This window comes from Equus asinus, chromosome 13 (genome assembly GCF_041296235.1).
Source record: "Equus asinus isolate D_3611 breed Donkey chromosome 13, EquAss-T2T_v2, whole genome shotgun sequence".
NCBI lineage: Eukaryota > Metazoa > Chordata > Mammalia > Perissodactyla > Equidae > Equus > Equus asinus.
In genome coordinates this window covers 6,049,905-6,073,189 of record NC_091802.1, presented here as the reverse complement: position 1 = coordinate 6,073,189, position 23,285 = coordinate 6,049,905, and the positions used below count along the sequence as shown (strand labels likewise).

Below are 23,285 nucleotides of genomic sequence, written 5' to 3'. Positions count from 1 at the left end.
TACAGTTTCATCTGGGATCTTAATAACTTCAGCCCCGGTTCTTGACTTTAGTAGCCTGTTTCCCAGAGTGGGTTGATTCACAGGCGTTGGGATGTGTGACAGGTTCTGAAATCATTTCCAACACTAATGCTTTAAACCTGAAACCGTGGCTTTGAAGAATGCAACTGTATATTTAACAAGTAATTTTCAAAGTGGATAAAAGTGGGACTGTGCATATTTCTGGCAGTGTATATAATTTTTAAAATATGTGTCTCCCAGAAAATTTTCCTCCAAAAAGTACCAAGAATATTAGTTTGTACTATCAAAATTAAAATGAAACTCACTGTGTAAGAAACTGTAGATCCAAAGCAGAAGAGAATTGTTTCATGTTATATTTAATGTTTTCTGTCTTTTTCTTCCAATCTTTTTGCAGTTTTTTGAAGTGCCGTTTGATTCAAACATGAATAGAACAAAGAACAGACCTCTGGTTCGTGGACAGATCAGGTAAAATCGTGACTCAGTCTCTCCCGCCTTATAGAACATTCGTTTGCTTATTCATCCTGAATCATTTCCCAGCCTTTTGCCTTGAGTTGTGAAGTGAAAGTAGCACACCCCCAGAGGGACGTGTTGGTGCAGACACACGGGGCTCACCAGCTCTAACTGACACGGACTGCAGAGCACTGAATGCAGCCCAGGTTTGCAGTCCTGTTGTGGGAGAAACTCAATGTGGTAGATTTCTTTATTAAGTTCAACTTTGAGAGATGGACTTGTTTGACTTGTAGTGGCTGAAGATAAAAGCGTTCCATTAACAGATGATTTCAGACAGATCCATATAGAGTCTCAGAAGAAAGCTATGTCGGAGGCCTTCTTTCTTCAGATAAACTGATAATGCTGCTACATGCCAAGTAAAGTGCTGCCTCCACTACTCTCCTTTCTACCAAATTCAATTAAGTAGAACTAAAAGGCGTATAAATATTTTAATATCACTAATGGTTAATAATTAAACATTTTACTTCCCGGAGACCTCAAAACTGGCATTTTAAAATATTTTTTAAAATTCAATAGATATCACAAGCTGAGAAGAATAAAAAGAGCCAAATAGTTTCTCCTGATTGTCCTAAATTGGTGAATCCTCTCTTCACATTTCCAGACAATGCCTTCATGGAGCGTTCGAGTTTATTGGGGTAACACTTATGGATCAAATAATCACACATATGAAATAAAACAATAAAGGAAACAAATACAGATACAGTCACATAAACCTGTGTTAACTGATTTTTTTTTTTAAGATTTTTTATTTTTTCTCCCCAAAGCCCCCCGGTACATAGTTGTATATTCTTCGTTGTGGATTCTTCTAGTTGTGGCATGTGGGACGCTGCCTCAGCGTGGCTTGATGAGCAGTGCCATGTCTGCGCCCAGGATTCAAACCAACGAAACACTGGGCTGCCTGCAGCGGAGCATGCGAACTTAACCACTCAGCCACAGGGCCAGCCCCTGTGTTAACTGATTTTTAATATTAGCTGTTTGTAGCCATTTAATTCTTAATTGAATTTAAAATGACATTATATTGAAAAGGGCAGTAGAGCTGGATGACAATATGTAAGAACAGAAATCTCATATCTGATGATATTTTATCTCCTTTTTTGAAATAGAAATATAGCTATCTGCTGTGTTTATGTTTAGACAGTGTCAGAAGAATTTTTATTTGAGTAAAGTTGTTTTAGAGGGGCGAATGCAACCTCTATAATCATCTCAAAAACTACAAGCTGCTCTTGCCACTGGTCATATCACAGGCGAATTCTTACTTATTTGCAATTTCTATCCAGTTGTTTTTCCTCAGCGAAATCGTACTTTCCTTTAGAACCCAGGGAAATAGGAGGCAAGCCCAGCAAGTAGCCATTCAGCATATAGTAGTAATCAGATAAAGGCCCGTCATTCTACTGGTACCTAGTCTTTCTTTGCCCAGTGTTGTCGTTTCCCACACTGGGGAGAGCGGCCTGTCATCACAGCCAGGAGGGAGGAGCATCATGGCCTTCGTGGTTGATACTGGCAGTGTCGCTCCTTTAAAGGAGAGAGGCTGCTGCACAGTTTAGTCTCGTTAAACTTGTAACTTCATCTTTTATTTGCAAGATGACCCAGGCAGAATCTCATTTATGATAATAAACTTAATTGCTATTTTAGAGGGCAAATTATAGGCCTGAAAAAAGTGACTCAAACTTATTTTTACAGCTAGGATGTATTTTATTAAATAGGTACAAGGAGCTGTTAGGAGTCTGGGGCAGAAATCTTATATTGAGAATCGTAGTTTTAAAACAGAAGATTTTACTTCTTGCCAGTTAGTGTTTATTATAATTTAGTAAATTATTATCAACTACACAGATATTTTATAAGTGGCTGACCATAGGGATATAATGGAAAGTTTTACAGACTACCCATTAACATTTATTTCTTAGCTTTAGTGGTTCTCATGTTCATAACAGCTATTGGGCATTTAAGGACAAAGCCTAGCCAGTTTATTTTGAAATTCTCTTTTTGGTATTTACTGCCCCATTTGATTTGGGCCCATCTGCTTTGCTGAGCCTATACGACTTCATAGGCTTAGTCTACAGTTTGGTGTGTAAAGGGTGACCCCTGTCATTGTTGATGGGAAGCGTATAGGAAGCCTGGGGGAGAAATCCTTCAAAGTCTTTTGCTGATGACAGCTATTTCAGCCTTTGTACATAGTGTGGTTTCTATCCATTCTAAAGACATACTATGGGGGGCCAGCCCCGTCGCTGAGTGGATGGGTTCTCACGCTCCACTGCGGTGGCCCAGGATTTCGCCGGTTCAAATCCTGGGCGCGGACATGGCACCACTCATCAAGCCATGCTGAGGTGGCGTCCCACATGCCACAACTAGAAGGACCCACAACTAAGAATATACAACTATGTAACAGGGAGGTGCTTTGGGGAGAAAAAGGAAAAGAAAACAAAAATAAAAAATAAAGACATACTGTGAACACTTATGGAAAAAATATTTTTTATTAACTTTTTCAAATGATAGGGTTTTTTTGAAAATTTTTATTCTGAACAAAATTATATTCTAAGGCAGTAAGCTAGTATAGTAATACTTAAGGAAAGAAACATATGCCTGGACTCGTTCTGCGATTTCCTGAGGACCTGGGGAAATGCCCTGAAGGAGCCCTTTGCTTGCATGGACCTGTCGGTGCAATTGTGTGTGCACGGCTGCCGTGCTTTTAGTCCTCTCTCCTAGAAAAACATGGTGAGGAATGTGGGCACTAAATGGCTTATGGAGCTGACGCAGAAGATAGTGCTTTTTTGTTTGTTTAATTTATTCTTTATTCAGAAAAGATTAAAGGTATCATAAGACTATTTTAGTAAAATAGAGAAATATGTAAAGAAAATCAGGGTTAGGGAAAATAGAACATGGGATAAATGGTAAGATCACAAGAAAAGCTTATCAAATTCACATAGTTAATAAGGTTGAACTATAAATTTCATTCTACATTTCCTGGTGAATTCATGGTTACATCATAATGAAAAGCATACATACATTATTTGGAGTTAATTCTCATTATAGCACCATGAGGTAGTGCTGTTAACTTCCCCCCGATACTCAGGTGAGAAAACTATAAGGATACAAGTATTACAAATAAGTAACAGAACCAAAATTTAGTCCATTTGACTCCACGCTCTGAGTTCCTAACAACTACGCATAACTGTCTCTAAAAGTCTCTTAGTCCATGAAAAGAAAAGACCACTCTAGGGAGACCAAACTTCTGCCTGTTAGTTCTTAAAAAATAAGAAGGGACACTTTGATGGTATTAGGAGAATATCCTCAGAGACAGAATACCAAAGAACAGCTCCCAGTGAGAACCACTTAGAGCATATGGCCTTGAAACAAGCAGGGAGGAGGACGCTCTTGGCCAGAGATCTTAGCCCAAGCATGCATCTCTAGCAGTTCAGCTGGATCCAGGGGTTAAGCCAAGACAGTGAAAAGAAAGACAAGAGAAGGTGCCAGTTTTAAAAATTAGGTGATAACTGGGGCTGGCCCCGTGGCCGAGTGGTTAAGTTCGTGCGCTCCGCTGCAGGCGGCCAGTGTTTTGTTGGTTCGAATCCTGGGCACGGACATGGCACTGCTCATCAGACCACGCTGAGGCGGCGTCCCACATGCCACAACTAGAAGGATCCACAACTAGAATATACAGCTATGTACCAGGGGGCTTTGGGGAAAAAAAGGAAAAAATAAAATCTTTAAAAAAAAAAAAAAATTAGGTGATAACTGTAATCAAAGAGATGATGTAGGGAAAGTGCTCTGCTGCATGGTATGAGTGTAAAGTCAGCTAAGGGTCGAGTGGCTGTTCATCCCAGTTTGCCCAGGATAATCCTGGCTTACACCTGTTATCATAGCAGAATTGTTGATGGTGTCCTCTTTCACTGTCAACAATGTCTAGTTTGGATGATAACTATATGCCACCCTGTATGAAGGAGATGATGGTGATGATTCTGATGTTCACAGAATTTCCTTATTTTTAAGGCTATTTCATACAAATTCCAGTTGCTTATTTTGCCTAGAAAAGAAAACGCACGTAAATGGAAAGTATGATGTATCTAAATCAGTTTGTGAGTAGACATTGACATACAGACCCCTTTAAATAGCTTCTTAAAAATGATACTCAATATTTTTATGTTTTCTTATAAATTGGAAAAGATAAATATGGTCAATTGACTTGTTTGGATATTTCTGGCAAAAATGTCATGGCTCTGAATGATTGTTGTGAGGGGGGAATTGGGCTTAGAGCTCCCTTTTATTCCCTGGCAGAGAATTCATATGTCACATATCAGGAACTCACATTGAAGAGCGAGTAAACCCACTTGAGCAGTTGAATCTGCAGACTCAAAGCCAGGTAATAAAGGTAAATGTCAGGGAAGTTTACCTTCTTATTAGAAAGTCAGATTCGCTGTAATCCAATTTTAACTTGGTGACTGGGAAAAGTTTAAAGCAATTTTTTAAAAATTTATATAATAAAAAACATCTCAGTCTTCAGGTATTCTTCATATAGTAATCATAGTCCAGTGAAAAATGTTATCCAGCTGACTAAGCTTAGGTAAGTCATTGAATTAATCTTTCCATACCAGTGCTTCCTCACAGGTAGAATGGGATCAAATTTCCTACCTTGTTCATCTCATAACATTATTGTTGGGATAACAATAAGATCAATAAAACCATGTAAATAAAAGTGCATTGCTGGGGAACAGGTTTAAAACTCGACAAATGTAGAGTTGTTTGCAGAACTTGCATACGTTTTCAAAATCGCTTTGAAATATAAATATTTCGGTACTTATCAGGCAATAACAAAAAATTCAGATTAGTTTCAGGGCATAGGGAGAAGGAGGCAAAACATTTGGCAAATAAGAGAACTCAGAAAGTGAAAGGTACATGTTTCCATTATCATGTTTAAGTTGGTAAGACCAGTTCATTCAAGGGTTCCTTCAGTTCGTTCAGGGGTTATTGAATCCTTCGTTCATACTGTCATCATCTGGACGTGTCTATGGAGAATGTTGTCCCTGTAGAGAAGTTTGCTGGTTGCTAGAGTTACCAAGAGGTAAATGACATGGTCTCCATCTCTTAGAATCACACTAAAGAGATGGCGACACACATGCATAAGGACACTCGGTGTTATCAAAGGTAGAGTTCCCTCAAGAGATGTATTTTTTGAATGCACCTACCAGCCCGGCACCATGCTAGGCACCAGAAGTGTGGTGGAAATACTACAATAGGGACATGCTTAGATGATGTGGGAGCACGAAGAGGAGAGAACCTGACCCAAACCGAGGAGGTCAAGAGTGACTTATCAGAGGGAATGAGGTCTCGCAGCTGAGAACCAGAGTGAGTAAGAACTGGGCCATTCTGGCTGTCCTTTCCAAGCTCTTCTTTCTGTTCCTTCCTCCTCTAACTGCTCTTTGCCGGTGGTCCTCCTTCTCATCTCACTCTTCCCGTGCAGTTACTACACTCTACACTGCTGTACCTCCAGCCCAGATTGCTCTTCTGAGCCTAACCCTTTGAAAATCTTTTTTGTGATGTCCCTGTAGGCATCCTGGATTCCATAAGTGTATACCCGAGTTCATCATTTTCTCTCCCAAATCTGTCTTTTACCTTATATACTTGTTAGTTTACATTCCAAAGTCAGGCATCTGTAAGTCATTCTAGACTTTCTTTTTCTCTTATTCCCTTCATCTGATTATTCAACAAATCATGTCTTTTCAGCCTCCTGAATTACCCTGGAGTCCGTGCCCTCACCCCACTGCTTTAGTTTCAGGCCATCATCACTTTGGCGTGGGTTATACAACCGCACCCCAACTGGTTTCTCTACCTTCTCTCTAACCCTCTTTCCATCTTTCTTCCACTCGGCTGGCAGATAGGTCTTCCTTAAGAGATCACATTGGTTTCTGGCTTAAAACTTTTGCGGGTCTTCCAAACACATTTAAGAAAAAATTTGTTTTAAATTCTTTACTGTGTCATTTAAGGCCTTTAGGAGTCTTATCCTTCCAGGTCCTTCTAGCTTCATCCCCCACTAGGTTCTCCTTTTTTCATTTATGCTTTTATAGGTTATATTGTGACTAAATGGAACTGCTGATTTTTTCACTGAGTGCCGTGCTTTCTCTCGTCTCTGCCAGGTGTGCTCACCTTGCCCTTTGATTGCCTGGGTAGGTTTTATGCCAAGCATTACTTCTTCTGGAAGGGATAGCAACTTCCATGCTGCAGTGAGGTGGTGGCGGATGTTTTGTCCTGGTGCTTTCATTGTTCTTTGCACATCTCTCTATCATAGCACTCCTTAACCTAGTACACACTGTCTCTTTCCTTTATTACGTTTATTACTGTGACTCTTTATTACATTTGAGTTCTTCCAAGACAAGGATTGAGTCTTCTGTATATCTCTGATGCCTAAGGTCATTAACATATTTTCTGAGTGCCTGATGTGTACTAGAGACCATTTTTAATGCTATGATACAGCAGTGAACAAAAGAGAAAAAAATCCCTAACATCATGGAGCGTGTATGTTAGCCATCACATCTGGCAGATCGCTGATGCTTAATGTGAGGGGTGGATGGGTGGGTGGATGGATGGACGGATGGACAGATGGTCAGACAGACAGATGGAAAATGGACAGATGGACAGACAGATGTTAGAGAAGTAGAAGTGACCTCCCAGGCTGGGGAGATACAGACATGAAGACACTGAGGCATGAACACCTGACATACGGCATCAAGGCAATGAGAAGGACAGGAGTGGGGAATTAAGAGAGAAAGTGAGCATGCACGTTAGAGAACTTGAAGACCCTGACAGATGAATCGACTTTGGATAGGTGGACAATAAAGCAAAGACCATGCCAGGCAAGATGAGCATGGTAAGCAAAGGTACAGAGAGGGAAATACAAAATGTGTGTTTAAGGATAAAAACAAATGGCCTGGCCGGACTTCGAGGGGAGGATTGGCATAGGAGAATAGTAAGGAGCTAAGCTGGGAAGGAGGCTGGGGAAGATGTACCTGCCACACTAAGTTGTGAGGGCTCTTCTGTAGGAAGTGGGCCATGGTCTGTGTTGTTCTGGAGCTCCTGACTAGTACAACAAGGCAAGAAGAAGAAATAAAGGGCATGTGTATTAGAAAGGAAGAAATGAAACAGACAATGTGATTGTTTACATGGAAAATTGAAACAAACCTATAATAAAGCTACCAGAACTAAGAAGTGAATTTAGCAAGGGCACAAGATACAAGGTGAATATGCAAAACCGACTGTAGGAGTCCTGCTTCTGGCATGCCAACGCAAGCTGCTTCACAGACCCGCTGCCCCGTGAAACTGGGCTAGGCAGAGAAGTCTTAGGTGATAGCACCTCTTCTCTGAAATGTTCCCATCTGCTATCAACATCTCCACATTTCCTAAATTCTGCGGCTCTTTGTGCAAACACCACATAATTCATTGTAAGGTAGAGTAGCAAAGCAGACGTTAGAACATCCCCAGAGAAGGCGCAGCCCCCTTGGCAGTCGAATCCTCTCAACCGCCACAACAGAAAAGGTGGCTATTTAGTTGGGTTGCCAGCGCTCACTGTTTAGACAGAGTGGCGTAAACGCTGCAGGGAGCAGAACGCCTTAGAATTCTCCGCCTCTGCTCTACTGAGAGTCCTCTTAAAGGCAGAGTGGTATGAATGCCCAGCCATCTAAATACAGACTTTTCTTTTGTTCCCTCTTTTAATTGAACTCAGTGATTCTCAAGCTTTAGTGGACATAGTCATTATTTCCAGAATTGTACATAGATAACCTCACTTGTACTTAATGGGTGACTTCAGGGAACTTTGAAGGATAATTTTGAGTATAATATATTTTCACCTTAGGGCCTGACCTAAATAAACTGAATTAACTGCAGCTCCACTGTGTTTCAAGAAAAGGAAAGTGTCCGGTCCTGTCACGTCTTTGATTGCCAGCCTTGGTGCTGCTTGCCTTTCTTTTTACTGACCTGCTGTTTACCTATATTGTTTCGGATGATGGAGAAAGTGACATCAAATATATTTAATAAACAAGGAATAGGAAGATAATTGGCTATATCTGAAATAGTCAATTACAGCAAAAACATACCCTTTACATTTTAGGCAACAGAAATTTTCTGTAATTTTTTTAAGTGTCAAAGGGGAAAATCTTTACAGCTAAAATACCACTTAATGTGAATAAAATCTATAAAGTTACATTATCATTTGTTTTATTTTCCCAAGGAGAATACAGAGGACAGTAGTTTTAATTAATCATCTGTTGGTTACCTACATAAATACCTACATTTCTGTATGCCTAAGGTATCACATTAAAAAAAAAAAAAGTGTCCATTCTTTGGGAAAAGATGGTTTTTCCTGTCTTCCTCACTAGTGGAAAGAAAAGGCATTTTTATACTAAGATAACATGTTTAAATTCATCCAAACTCTTGCAGACACAAGCAGCCATTAGTTATTCTGATTGCCTATTCTAGACAACACTGTGGCCTTACAATAATTGCAGGTGGTTAATAGAAACATCCTTTTGCAGTTTCTAATTACCAAATGTAATTTCTGTGAGAACACTTGACCCCGTTGGCTTTCTGCTTTTTACTTCAGCTCTGGAGCCTTTATGATGGAATTATTTATCAGTCTTTAATGGCTTGGGGGCCACTTGACGAAATTGAGTGCATTGTACCTCACATCACTTAGGAAGCATCCCAGATGCTCGTGGATGAACCCGGAGTCATGGTGCATTTGGCTAAAGAGCTCTAGCATCTGAAGCTCTAGCATTTGAGGACGTCTGGAGAGAAGTGCTCCAGAGCGTCAGAATGGCACTGTTTTAACCTCTAGTATCGGCTGCTCACCACAGGGTTCATCCCTATTAACTTGGAGCCAAACCACTGTATCTCTTCTCCTGAGGCTGAGAGTCTCTCTTCCCCTGAGGCTTAGGGATCCACAGCTTCTGGTAGTCTGGATGCACGTGTTGGCGACTGGAACTTGTCACAGGCAAAATCAAGAAGTAGTTTATCTGACCCCTCAGAGCCTCGTCTTTCTCTGCTGCTTTTATATTCTCCCTGGGAGCTCCCTTCCTTCCCGCCCCTTTTATATCACGCAGGTGTCCAGTGTCCTTGAACTCCTTCTGCTGAATGAAGCTCTGTGTTTACTTGCAGCATTGGTTCCAGTTGGATAACATGGCTTCTGAAGTTTTAGGGTGGCCCTGGGGAGGCTCAGAGGCGGAGAAGTGGTTAAAAGTGAATGTCCAGGAGATGTTCCTGGCATACCTCAGTTCTTCTTAGGAGGAAAGAACCAAGTATTTTTCCACAGATTATAGCTGCCAGAATCTAACACCTATTTTTGGAACTTGGGGGCCCATTGACCTCTGGGACCCCGTTTCTACCTGCTGGTCTCCAGGCTCTAAGACCTAGAGGCCAGCTTGCCTGAGAGCAGGTGCTGCGCTCAGACTCTCCCTGGGTCTCTCAGTACCTCTCCCGACCCCACTGCCCTTTTCTTCTGGCATGATATTTGAACAAGTGGTCCTTCTGTCTTAGAGAAAAGTCTCTTATATCAGCGGCTCCATCTTGTTTCTCTTCTACTCTCCTCTTTTTGTAGCCAGACTTCTGGAAAGACTCACCACTCACCACTTCACCAGTTACACTTTAGCTTCCACCCCCACTGTTTATCTCTGCTTTTCCCTGTACTTCCACTGTATTTTTATCTCTCTGCATATTGGTTCTTCTGATCCCACTTTCTCTTGAATTGACCCGTCATCAGAATGGTAACCTCAGCCTTAGCCCCCAGGGTCTCCCGGCTGAGTCATCTGTTCCACTTCTAAAGCCTTGTGGGAGAAAATTTGATTGCCCAAGCTTAGGCCAGATATTTCATCCCTGTTCCAGGCCCTGTGGCAAAGGAAAGGAATGTGGGGACAATTAAGCATGGGGGCAGGGAGTGAGGGGGCCAGAAGGACCCAAGGCTGCTCCTTCCAGGGCTGCTTCCACATCACTTGAGCTTGCTCTCGGCCAGGTGTGTGTCTCAAGCCCTGATTCTGCTTCGTAACTTTCTAACTATGATCCGCTCCCCCACCCCCAGTACACACACTTCAGGTCCAGCTCTTTCCGTGATTTGTAGTCAAAGCCTAAGGAAGAGATTCTTAAGCTGCACGTTGACTGAGTCGTGCGTTTCCCTCAGATGCACAGAGGATGCATCCTCTGGCCATCCTCCCTGCGTTGGGCAGCTCTTCTGTAGCAGTGTTTCCTGGTTTATCAAAGTTGGAGTTTTCTGTGTTATGTTCTCTTCTTTGTTTTCAGAGAGGACAGAGGCTACAGACACCTCTAATCTGCCATCTTTAACTTGAAGTCTTTCAGACTTAAATTTCTCATGTATCTTACACGTGTATTTTTATTAAGTAATAACCTTTTCCTGATCTATCCTAATTAAAATTAACTTTCTTAAGAATGTCAAGGCCTAACGTTTTTTCTCTATGTTTTAGAATTAACTAATTCCCTTGTTTAATTTAATTTATTAAGAATCTATTGATTACCTATAATGTTACCAGCATTGTCAGTTTTATTTTTATTATGCTCAAAAAAGGCTTATATCTGGGTGAAAAAATTAGCCAGATTCATAAAATGCTTAGCAGACAGGACAAAGCCACTCATAAATACATTTTCAGTGAAATGAGTGAATTGGTACAAACAAGAAGTTCTCTGAGAGGTCAAAAAAAGAAGATACAGATAAGGACAGATTGGACAGCGAAAGCTTCCTGAAGAAGTGGGGCCCAGACTGGGCCTTCTTCCTTGTTATTTTGAAACACATCTGTATTTTGATTATGTCCCCTTTGAATTATCCATTTTCCAGCTTGGTGATGTTGACAGAGAAATAACACATGTCAGCATTAGTTTTTCCAACTTAATGGATCAGATGAGAGTGATCCATAACTTGTAAGCTTTAGGTGTGGGCTCTAAGCAGGAGAGATAGAACGATAAGAGGAGAGTGAAAGGTTATTTAGAGAGGATAAATTAAACACTTGGAATCGGGCTCAGCCAGTACCTGGTTTTTAAGTGAACGATGAAGATTGAGTTTTCAAAATGAAATGAATGGATTGTTTAGTTGGCATTATTAACTTAAAGAACAGGGTTTAGCTTAAGTATTATAGGGATTTACAGGAGACCTTTTTCAAATTTGCTGAAGGTTTTACCAGTAAGCACTTAAGCAAATGTAAACATTTTGCGGGCTGCAGGGGAGCTGCGAATATTATTCATCCCCCAGTCCCACTCGTCTCGCAGACGTGCACCCGGACCAGGCTGAAGCTCTGCTCAGTTTCTGAGGGTTGTTATGATTAGTCTCTTGGTGTGTATATATTGCAAATGTAATAAGAACATAAACATTTTATAAGTATAGAAATTTCTTTTTTTAATGTTAACCAGTCGTTCGAAGTGGCCAGAAAAACAGTTTGGTTTCAACTTAATAATAGTAGTGCTAATGTGCAGAGCTTTATTCTTATGGAGCATGAGCCATGGTGTGAAGAGCCAGCAGAGAGCTTTTGTGCGCATCACCATGCTTAGTCATTACAATGGGTGATGAGAGGAACGCTGGGATTTTCTGAAAGTTAACATTCCCTTCTCTCATGGTCATAAGGAAAAAAAAGCATTTATGATTATTTTGAAGCATCATGAGTTGTATCCATTTGTTGACAGCAATCTTGGGGGGTGGTTCTTCAGGTCCCATATCCCTTTTTCAGGTCCCAAAACTGAGTATCTGGAAAATATTCAGATATTCTAATAAATTTGAATATAAAGAGTTAACTATCGCATCATAATAACTTAGTCAATCACTCGTAGCCACGTGAGAAGTAAGGCATAGGAGCAAACACCTTTTACTAATAATCTGGAGTCATTTAGTCTAACGTCCTATCACTTTATTTCTTCTCTCTTTTTTTTCCTTTGCTGACAAAGATTAGCCCTGAGCTAACATCTGTTGCCAGTCTTCGTCCACTTTATATGTGGGTCAGTGCCATAGCATGAATGACGAGTTGTGTAGGTCCACGCCTGGGATCTGAACCCGAGAACCCAGGCTGCCGAAACAGCACGCCGAACTTAAGCACTATGCCGTGGGGCCAGCCCCAAACTTCTCTTTTCAAATAAGATGATGTGAAAAGGTTTGACAGGATCAAATGCTATCCCATTTCTTGGTATTGTGTGAACCATAGTCTTAAGATAGGGTTCTCGCTTTTGCATGGTTTGTAAAAGTTTGTTTCACACAACATTTTGGGCACCAGTCTTAGAGACAGGGAACATACAGATGCATGGTACAGAGAGGAGGCACTGAAGTTATGATGTGGTGGGATGGGCTGGCAAGGCAGCAGCAGGAATAAGAAGCCCTGTGCGGGCCTGCAGGCGTGGGGATCACCCGGAGGGAGGGCTGGGCAGGAGCCAGGGGTGAGGGAAATATTCTGGCAGGACTTGTTCTGATGCCTAGGCAGAATCTGGGAGGATGAGGAAGAAATGGCCACACGAAAGTTGGAGAGAAGTACCGGGAGGTATGGGGGGCGGGGGTCAGTTCCAGGGCGGAGGGGCTGCAAGTGCTTCAAGAACAGACCTTTCACCTGAACCGCACGCTGCGAAACAGCAGCCAACAGCCCAAATCCTGAAGAGGCGTTCTTTGTTTGGCCTGCTGTGCATTTCTACTGTTGCCAGCATTTAAAAAGAGCAAATTTTAACATAAAACCCCAGATTTCTGGGCTTCTTTGGCGCTTTCCCGCATGGTATCTGTCTGCCAGCCAAACCTGAAGAGCAGTTCCCATAGTCCTCAGCACTTCCTGTTTCTTAAAGGAGGCCCACTCTGCCCTGCATATTGCCAGCCCGCTCCTCTGGACGTCTGTGTTTGCAAAGACCGTCCCAGACCACAGGCTCTGCTCCCAAGCCGGCTGTACAAGAGATGGAGTCACCTACCTCCGCACCTTTATCTCCAGGTGGCCACACGCGCATGCAGCGCCCAGGGAGTCTACAGGCCGCAGGGAGGGACAGTTTTATTTCCTAGCTTCATTTTTTATAAATTGTGTTTCATTAAAGCTTTTCAAAGACTCTAAAATTCACTTACCCTAATTTTATGTAGATGAACAAACCTGCTTTTTTTATCGAGTCCTATAAATTAGAAAGGGAGGGGGTCAGAGAATTAAGCCATCTGGCTCAACCAGGCAAAAGGAGAAAGTATGTCTCCCGTGTGGCAGGCACGAGGTGCCCAGGGAGCTGGGGGTAATGGAGGAATTCAGCAGGCGGTCCTTGTGCTCAGGGCGTGTGAGAACTGTGCTGAGATTGGACCGCTACCCTAGAAACTTGATGTTCGTAGGTGGGATCAAACAATAGGAATCCCCTCTCTTTGAAAATCCCAGAGTCTTTGTATAAATAGCCTCTCCTTAATTTAAGCTGAATCGATATAGCATAATTCAGGTCACCATTTGCTTCTCCGTGAATTAGAAGGCTGAATCTCAGAGGTCCACAGTGGGCTAAGGTGCACCTTAACTTTTTTTTTTCCCAGCCTGCATCTTTCTTATCCTCCTCTTTGATTAATAAGATTCTTTCTGTTGATTTTCAAAAACTCACTCAGCTCAGACCTGCTTTGTTTTCTTTCTTGAAAAAAAGTTTTTCATAATACAATGCCATAGTCTCCACATTCTCATTAAAATCACGCCAAAAATAGTTGCTCATTCTTGAATTTCTCTTAAACATCTTTTAAAATTTAATTTAATTTTTTAAGTAGGCCACCATCATTTTATGAGCAATTGATAGCTTTTCGAATTTTGCTGTAATTAATTTTCTTTTAAAATGTGTGTCCTCATTTTCTTCACATATTCCTTAAGTTCTGAATTTACATCAGTCCTCTGATACCATGTGGTATTTATAACTTGAGACTTGTTCAGAAATAGAAAACTGAATAAGAGTCTGGGGACTCATTTTCAAAACAGTTATCTGTAGAGGCTTTCCCTAAAAACTCAGGGCAAAGCTTAAATATGGGATTTATGCAGGAAATTAAAGTTAAATTGGCTTGATTTGATTAAGGTTTGGGGTTTTCTTTTGTTTTTTGAAGAAAGGAAATTTTATTTTGTAATTTAAAAATCATTTATTCTGGAAGAATGACCAAGAAGTATAAGATTAATTTTTGTATAAACCAATTACCTGCAGAGCTGCTTAAAATATAAAGCTTCCTTGATTTAATATAACGTTTCATAGGCTCCTCTGACATGTTACTTCAACAGAAAGGCCACGTTACTCCCGTAACTTATTTAAAAGTCAGGTAATTTAAATTAGATTTATTAAGTGCAATAAGTAGGCATCAAATTAAAGCTTGTATATTGTCACTTGTTCCTAATTTCTATCGAAAATTCCACTTTGATAGAGCTACTAAGGATTGGTGTTTAATAAACAAAGAAATAACTGTATTTTAAAGGAGGAATAAATAATTCATAGAAATCTGTTGACAAATTTCTCCCCACTCATAGGCTATTCGTTTCTTGTCTACAGTAGCCTTGGGCAGGAAAGGCCAAAGTAGAAAGACGCCATGCATTGATACTCAGTAGAAAGAGATCTCAATTGAAAATGTAATTTGGTTTGGGATATGAGTTTGGAAATAAACCATCATTCAAGCCTCAGCATGAGCCATGAACCTATTTGCATGAGTGAGTGAATGAATAGAAAAGAATTTTTTTAGTTCAAGACAATCACTAGATTTTTTTTCTGCCACCATCTTCCAAATAGTGCTATTTTCCTTATTCATACATTTACTCTGTTTTATTGAAAATTAGAACTTTTTTGCAATAGCATCATACCCATTCAGCTGCTTTTCTGATCTTTCTTATATAAATTCACTCCAGCGAGAACCACTCACAGAGATATTAATTCCTCTGTTCCTTTTTTGAGGAGGAGGATTAGCCCTGAGCTAACTACTGCCAGTTCTCCTCTTTTTGCTGAGGAAGCCTGGCCCTGAGCTAACATTATGCCCATCTTCCTCTACTTTATATGTGGGACCGCCTACCACAGCATGGCGTTCCAAGCGGTGCCATGTCCACACCCAGGATCCGAACCGGCAAACCCCGGGCCACCGAGAAGCGGAACGTGTGAACTTAACCGCTGCGCCACTGGGCCAGCCCCTCCTCTGTTCCTAATAAAGGCCATTACACTTGCTGTTGTAGATGTACAAGAGAACCAACATTTTTTTTTAAATGTTTTGCATGTGATCAGTCTAGTTTTTCCTGGTGCTGGTTTAGTTTTTTTGTAATTTGCTATAATAAAATTAAATTATTAAAATAATAATTAAAATAAAAATAGTAGAAACATGCTTCACAGCCATCATACATTTGTAATTCATAATTAAGAAATGACATTCTTGAGTATATATACATATATTTTCATATTCTGATATACAACCATAACTTTTTATAAGTTTGAAAAAATATATCAGTGGAAAAAATGTACTGTAGGTTTCTCTCCAACTCTATCTAAATAGTTCCTCCCTATTTAAATAATTCTCTCATTTCACCTCTTCTTTTTCTTGTAGCTGATTTTACAATTTGAGGGTTCAGAGTACTTGTGTGTATTTGTTTAATGTCTGTCTTCCATTCTAGACTGAACTTTGCTGTCTCCTGTTCACTGCTGTGTACCCACACTTAGCATAGCGGCTGACTGGATGGGCAATGAGCGATTGGAATGAATGAATGAACAAGGGAACACTGCTCAGTGAGCACTCTGCTAGGTGCTTTGTTTACATTATTGCATTTAATTCTTAACCCTATGAAGGAAGTAGCTCCCATTTTATGGATGAAGAAACTAAGGCCAAAATGTTAAATAATTGGCTCAAGGTCACACAGCTTAACGGCATAGAAGCCCCGCCTTCCCTGTGGTCTTGTTACTCAGCCTTTTTGCTTAGGCCACTTTGACTTGGGTTTCAATCTTGCCATCAAAAGAGCTCCAGTAGACCCCTATTTACAGTTAAGGAAACTGAGGACCAGCAAGGTGAAATAACTTGCCCACTTTTACTTGGCTCGTTAACATCAGAGTCGGAACTTGAACTCAGACCACCTGATTGCTGTTCAGCAGGCTTAGTTATGCTGCTCGACAGATGCCAGAATATAATAAAAATACTAATAAAGAAGAGTAAAGCACTGTTAAAAATGCTTTTCATATTTTTTTGTCAATTTTTGTTATGAAAATGTTCCAAGTTAATAGAGATAGTACAGTGACCCCAATATACCCCTCATCCAGAATCAACAGTGATCAAGCCTTTGCCACACTTGCTTCATCTCACCCTTTGAGTGGCCAGACACTCTTAACTGTATGACTATATTAAATCAAGGTAGATGGAACAGAAAGGGGGGGGATGCGCCTGCAGTTCCTCAGTTGTTTGATAGCAGAGCTGGTTTGCTGCTCTGTGTTCTTCCCACTCGACTATGTCAAGAGATACATGTATAAAGAGAGCTGAACTGGGCGACCCACTCAGGCCTGCTGCAGTCAGCACTGGAGGTGGAGTGAGGACGGAGGGCTTCTGTAGGCTCAACCTGTGTCGGCTTGCTAGACATATGCCAGATGGGACCAGCGTCACACTGGCAGTGGTGTCTCGGTGCTTCTCGGACTTCAGCAAGCCTTGAGAGCACCTGGATTCCTAACAAGTTCCTGGGTGACGCTGATGCTGCGGGTCCAGGGACCGCGCTTAAATAGAACCACGGGTTCTACCAGGAAGTGCCAGTTCAGCCGCTTCCCCTCAGGTAACACTCAGCCCAGGAAACCCAAGGAAGCCTGCTTAGCATTCGTTCCTTCTTGTGATCTTGCCCCTAGAAACCAGACCTTAGAATAGCGCTTGAAACAGAAGCAAAGTGACCTGCTGAGGAATTTACATGATAAAAGGCACAAAAAGACCAATGAAAACAATTTAAACAAAATTTTAAATAAAGAACGAATGATAAAAAGAGGAATAACTCTGTGTGTACGGGTGTCTCCAGGTTTAGAATACTTTCCAAAGCCATCTGTGAACAGGCAGAGCAAATGGGCTTTTTGTTCAAGGCTGAGCAGCACGATGAGGAGGAAGAGTGTATGAAGTAATTGACCTAAAGTAACAAGAGATCAGTCTTTGACAGGATGGCCCTTCAGGTCTTTGAGATTTAGCTCTGACTGTTATGAGTACTAAGGCAGAGAATCATAGCTGTGTTCAACTGAGATGAGAAATGGACACACTTTTCTAATCTCTTTCTGTATCAGAAATAGATCTCTATTAAAACAGCTAAATTTAAACAATTTTAATAGCACCATGATATTTAAAGGTTTTATGGTAAATTAAACTTTAAAAAATAACCCAGATACCACTTGATATGTTTTCTCTTTACCCCAGAACCATTATTCTTGCCACTCCTCTTACTACTTGCAGTTTCAAAAAAATCCTTCACTCCTTTTACTGATATATTTTCATTGTTCAAAGACTCTAACCAAAATCCTATAGTTACCCTTTGTTTAGTTAACTCTTTTACTCCACTTTATTTCAAACAAGGCTTCAGTTAATTTGCAAAGGTATGTAAAATGTGACAGAATTATCCAACAAAAAAACTTGAAAGAAGATGACTAGGGAGAGACAAAGAGCGCAGAATAATAGAGCTAAAAATGCCAGCCCTGGTCCCCCTCGTGCCAGTGGACAAGGAGCCCCCAGGGAAGGGGAGTGTAGCACTCTGCTGATCAGACTTGCTCCACCAGTGTATTTTGGAATATCTGGAAGATAGATTAAAGATACTAACTAGCTGAATGCTGTTTCTTTTAACTGAGCATTAGATAAAAATTGTGTGGCGGTGTGCTTACTATTTTTCCTCGAAAAATGCCTCCTGTGGACTTCTCTGGGTAGGTGAGTGAATGCTTGTGTACCTTTGCTGGCCATCATGGCAGGCAGAGTGATCCTTCTGCAAGCAGACCTGATCATTTTCTTTCCATTTAAAGAACAGAGACAACTGTGCTGACTCTGCCCTGCCTCCGTGTGGCCTCCTAACCCCCTGCCCTCTGACACCTCCTCCCCTCCTGCCATGCCGCAGGGCTGTGCCCGCCATGCTTGTGCTTTCTCACCTGAGGCCTGCTCAGTGCCTGAAACCCTCTTCTCCACCCTCTGCCTGTCTCTCACCCGTCCGTTAGGTCTCAGTTTAAATGTCACTTCTTCCTAGAAACCTTCCCTGTCCACCACCCGCCCCCTGCAGATGCTGGGTTAGTGCTCCCAGTGTCCCTCTGTGTACCACACTTGACTATTACTGCCCCTTTCTCTGTCGCCCACTCCAATGTATGTTCCCCAGGACAGGGACCATGTCTGTCTTGCGCACCACATTATATCCCAGGTCTGTCCTTTTTCTTTTTAATTTCGTGCTTCCCAATCATTTTCATCTGAGGAAATGTAATAGAAAGTTAGGCTCTTTCCACAATGAGGTAAACTGAAGGAGCTTGAACCCACAGAAGGCTGATCCCAGTGGAAGGTGACCAGCCTAAAGACTCTGGCCGCCCCGGGGCCCCAGCAGACCCGGGAAATAAGAGAGTGAGTAAATCGTGTGACTCCAAGTGGTGGGGGGCTCTGGATTAAATGAATGAGCCAACAAAAGAACCTGAGCACAGGGTCCATTTCCAAGTTATTTTACTTGTATTGAGTCTCAGTTTCTCATCTGCTAAAATGGGCATAATACTATCTGTCTCAATAAACTTGTTTTGCTTTGTTAATTTTTGTTTTGCTTTATTTTTAATGCCGTCCCAGTGTTGGTACAGGTCCCGGAAATAGGCTTTCTCATACACTGCTGTTGGTGGGAGTGTAAACTAGCATAAACTCTTCTGGGGTACACACTGGCGGTACAAGTCAAAATCCCTAAGGACGTGTCTGTCATCTGGCTTAGCCATCTCACATCTAGGAATTAATCCTAATTGGAGTGTTGAGCTACGATCTGTCCATAAGATATTCATCCCAACATTATTTATAATTTTAAAAAAGGAAAAATACTAAGTGTCCGGAAAGGGTATCTGGGCTGAATTTATTATGGTGTGTCCACAGAATAGGCTGCTGAGTATCTATTAATAATGATGATGTAAAAGAATTCTTAATGGTGTAGGGAAATTATTAAGATATACTGAAACAAAGTAACAAAACCACAATTCATTGTGCTCTCAGTTATTTTTTTAAGTAGATATATCATTGGAAAAAGGCTAGAAAGATATAAACCAATATGTTTCCCTGAATAACTAATTTAAAATGTCTTTATAATTTTATATAGTTCCAAATTTTCTGAAATGAATATGTATTACTTTTATAATATATGTTTTAGAAAAAATAAAGCATCACAGGAAAATAAACTTCACTGAGTTTGCAGTTGGAGCACCTTCTCCCATAGCGTGAGAAGGCCCAATGGTCACCATGCAGGGCTCCCTGTACCGGGAGGCAGATGGGTCCTCGAGGTACCCAGGTGCTGAGCATGACCATGGCTGCCTGGGTAAATATTCTCATTTTTGTTGGTGGCTTGTCAACTTACCCAGTTTTCATTTGTGCCCCTTAGCACACTAATTTAAACTCCAAAATTGAACCTCATGATTTTCTGATTCCAACAAGGGTCAGAAACTAAACTTCCATCTAAAATTGCCTATCTCAGTAAATTAAATTCATGTGTGCTTTTCTAAAGGAGTTTTTCATAACACCAATACCTTTGAATCCAACTGGCTTCCACGACTTTGGAGAAGGAGTGAACAACCTCCCTTTTTTTAACATAAAGTCCAATTCAGGAAAAGTAAAAATGTTTATGAGCCACATTTTTCTCCCACCCAAAATAAAACTAGCTTTTTACAGTCCTCTAAGGGAAAAAATCTGTTCTTATAAGCTATAAACTACCTTATGGAAAGAACAATAATTATAATATTTGCATTGCTTTTCACCCATCTAAATTCTCCCTTCTGGGCATATGTGACATGTAACAACACAGGGGTGTCTTCCTGATCTTCCATCTGGAACGTTATATTGTATGCTATATTGGGAAGCCAGGTGGTCTCGGGTCACATGGCGTGTGTCACTGCCTGAGAGAAATCGGTGTCAGTAGGTGGTGAGGGGTAGAGTTGAGGAACAAACAGGAAATTGAGGGATGGAGGAAATAGAGACTACGTGTATCACTTATGCCATCAGGATGCTTCGGTTTGAAGAGGGGGTAGTAAGAACCTTGGGGGATGGACAAAGTAAGGGATTTGAGGACCCAGGAGGTCAATAGTCAGCGGACATCGAAGATAAAAGACTGATTGGGGAGGAGATTAAAGAAAAGCAGAAGTGGAAAGTTTACCTTTAAAAATGGAGAAGATGGCCTCTTCCCCAAAAATGGGAGAAAGATCAGGAAGTAAAGATGAGGGCATTTGCCACCGTCACGTAAGAGGGAAGGACTTCTGGAGAGGTATTAGGGGCTAGAGTAAATGTTGGAGCCCTGAGCAGGCGGGAGAGGAGCTACCACAGTGCCTCCGCGGAACAGGAAAGGAAGGCCGCTCCGGCCAAGCACCAGCACCGTTAAGCCGTCCTCTAGACTCCGGGCCAGTCCGCGGGAGCATAGGGCTGTCCCCAGCAGGAGCAGATTCAGCAATGGGAATCGTCGGCCTGGGGCTTGGGGGGAAGGGCGGGGCAGAGTAACAGTTGAGGGTGCTGGGGTAAGTGTGAGGTCACTGACCGCAGGATTCAGAAGAGGCAGCTAGAACGGGGATGGAAACTCACCCCCAGGGCTGACCGCGCGCCGAGAAGTCTCCCACTTCTCTCGTGAGCACCTCAACAACAACGTGTTCCTTGTATGTTCTCTTCCATCAAAACTCCCACTCTATTGGCTTCCATCTTCGGGGCAGTGTGGTCACAGGCCCAGGGGGAGGGTCAGTGATGGTCACCATGTCAGAAGCGGGCTGAATCACCTCCAGCTCTCACGTTCTCTCGCCCCAACTTCACTTGGTGTTTTCAGCTGGTGGGCTCTCCCACTCCCTGACCCCCACTCCTGGCTGAATCTAACTTGTCATAATTCTGCAAGTTAGTCCTTTTCCTAAAGGGGCAGACTCGCAGACAGGCTTTGCTCTTGCCATGGGAACACTGCAGCCGTGTGAGTGGAAGCGTATTACCTCGCCTGTGTGCCGGGTAAAGATCGCCTCCCCGGGGAGCTGGCCTACACGCTGCACGTGGTGGCTCCTGCTTTCCAGTGAGCACGGGGTAGAATCTGCGATCGAGTGGGATCACTGATCACTACGCAGTTTCCCCAGAGCTGGGATTATGACCTCTGTAAGAAGGCAGGCTTGAGGAACCTTCCAAGGTTTCCTAAGAAAGAATAAATGAACATGCATGTAATCAGGAACGAGTAGATCAAATTTATCTACACTTTCAAAAAGTCTTTCACAAGATTCCATACAAAGTTGGCTTTAAAAACTGGGCTCTGTTGAGAATCGGGCATCTGATCATCATTACTGTTACAGAGTTTTATTTTGAAATAAGCCTCCTTTTGAAAATCCCATGTCCATAACCCAAGCTGCAGCACTGAAACTGAACGGAAAGCACACTGTCACTGCAGGACAGCCGCCCGATGGTGTACTGTTGGCATGGAGCTGGTACCACACTGAGCCTGTGCTTTATGACAGATGCATATACACAGGCACACTGTTGTTATCCATTCTTGCTAAGTGGGTGATATTTTTAAATAACGTATAAATAAATGGGTAGAACTGCTTCTAGAATTAAGTTACTGTTGTTTGCCCATATCTTACAGTATTGTGTTCTGGGCGGTTTATCTGTAGCTGTCATTTACTTTACACTAACTATAACTCAGAACCCTGGTAAAGCACGCACTGTCTGGTTAGTCCTCATTGCGTCTCTCCTGCACAGAGGAGTGAAGGGGGGCTGAGACATCCACAGCCAGGAGGGGACGGACCCTGTATTCAGATCCAGGGCGCTCTAACCTCGACTCTCTTAACTTCTTTAGTCCCTGCTGGCAGAACCAAGAAGAGCAGCTGGAGCTCCTGCCGAACAATCCCTCCGCATTTTAAGTTTCATAGAGAGGATGCCCCGGGACAGGAAGGAAGCCAAACCGCCAGCCCTGCCTCCTCGCAGGTGGCTTCACTGTAAAGGTGGCTGAGGCTCTGTCTGCACGCATCTGGTCGCCTGGAGTGGAAAGTGATTGCTCTCTGTTCTCTGCTCTCTTCCAGCCCGTTGCTAGCTGTGTCCTTTGCCACCTGCTGTGCTCTTCCAGGAGTTGCCCTTCTGACCTGGGGGGTGAATCCACTCACAGGAGCCCTGGGGGTCTTCAACATTTTCCTGTATACCTGCTGTTATACCCCGTTGAAGAGGATCAGCATTGCCAACACGTGGGTCGGAGCAGTTGTTGGGGCCATCCCGCCTGTCATGGGCTGGACAGCAGCTACCGGCTGCCTCGATGCTGGTGAGTGTCTCCCATGGTGACACTTCTCTCAACTGACCTGTGGTGTAGGTGCCAAAACCAAGGGATCCGTGGCTGTCCCGTGCAAGCGTTAGCATAAGCTAGTCAGGCATTTCCTGCCCTGAGCTGCGGTACGTGGCGTTAGACTCCATTTTATTCAGCACTAATTCTCCTGGCAATGTGCTGATGTGGCAGTCTGAATACTATGCACGCAGAACGGAAGGAGCCGGGCCCCCTGCTCCTGGGCGAGTGCTCACTTCTCCCTGAGGGAGTGTCCAAGGGCACAGAGGGAGCAGGGCCGCCTCCGCCCAAGATGACAGGACAGGAGCGTGAGCAGAAAGGACCTGAAAGTCCCGA

At 42.4% G+C, this 23,285-nt stretch overlaps 1 protein-coding gene across 1 annotated transcript in view; it reads left to right on the top strand.

Annotated features, from left to right (window-relative positions):
- COX10 (cytochrome c oxidase assembly factor heme A:farnesyltransferase COX10) overlaps positions 1 to 23,285 on the top strand; it is a 126,448-nt gene that overhangs the window by 88,509 nt on the left and 14,654 nt on the right. Inside the window, exons 5-6 of the mRNA XM_014864185.3 lie at positions 413 to 483; positions 22,699 to 22,931. Of these exons, the coding sequence (XP_014719671.1) occupies positions 413 to 483; positions 22,699 to 22,931 (304 nt within the window). The remainder of the gene's footprint in view (positions 1 to 412; positions 484 to 22,698; positions 22,932 to 23,285) is intronic.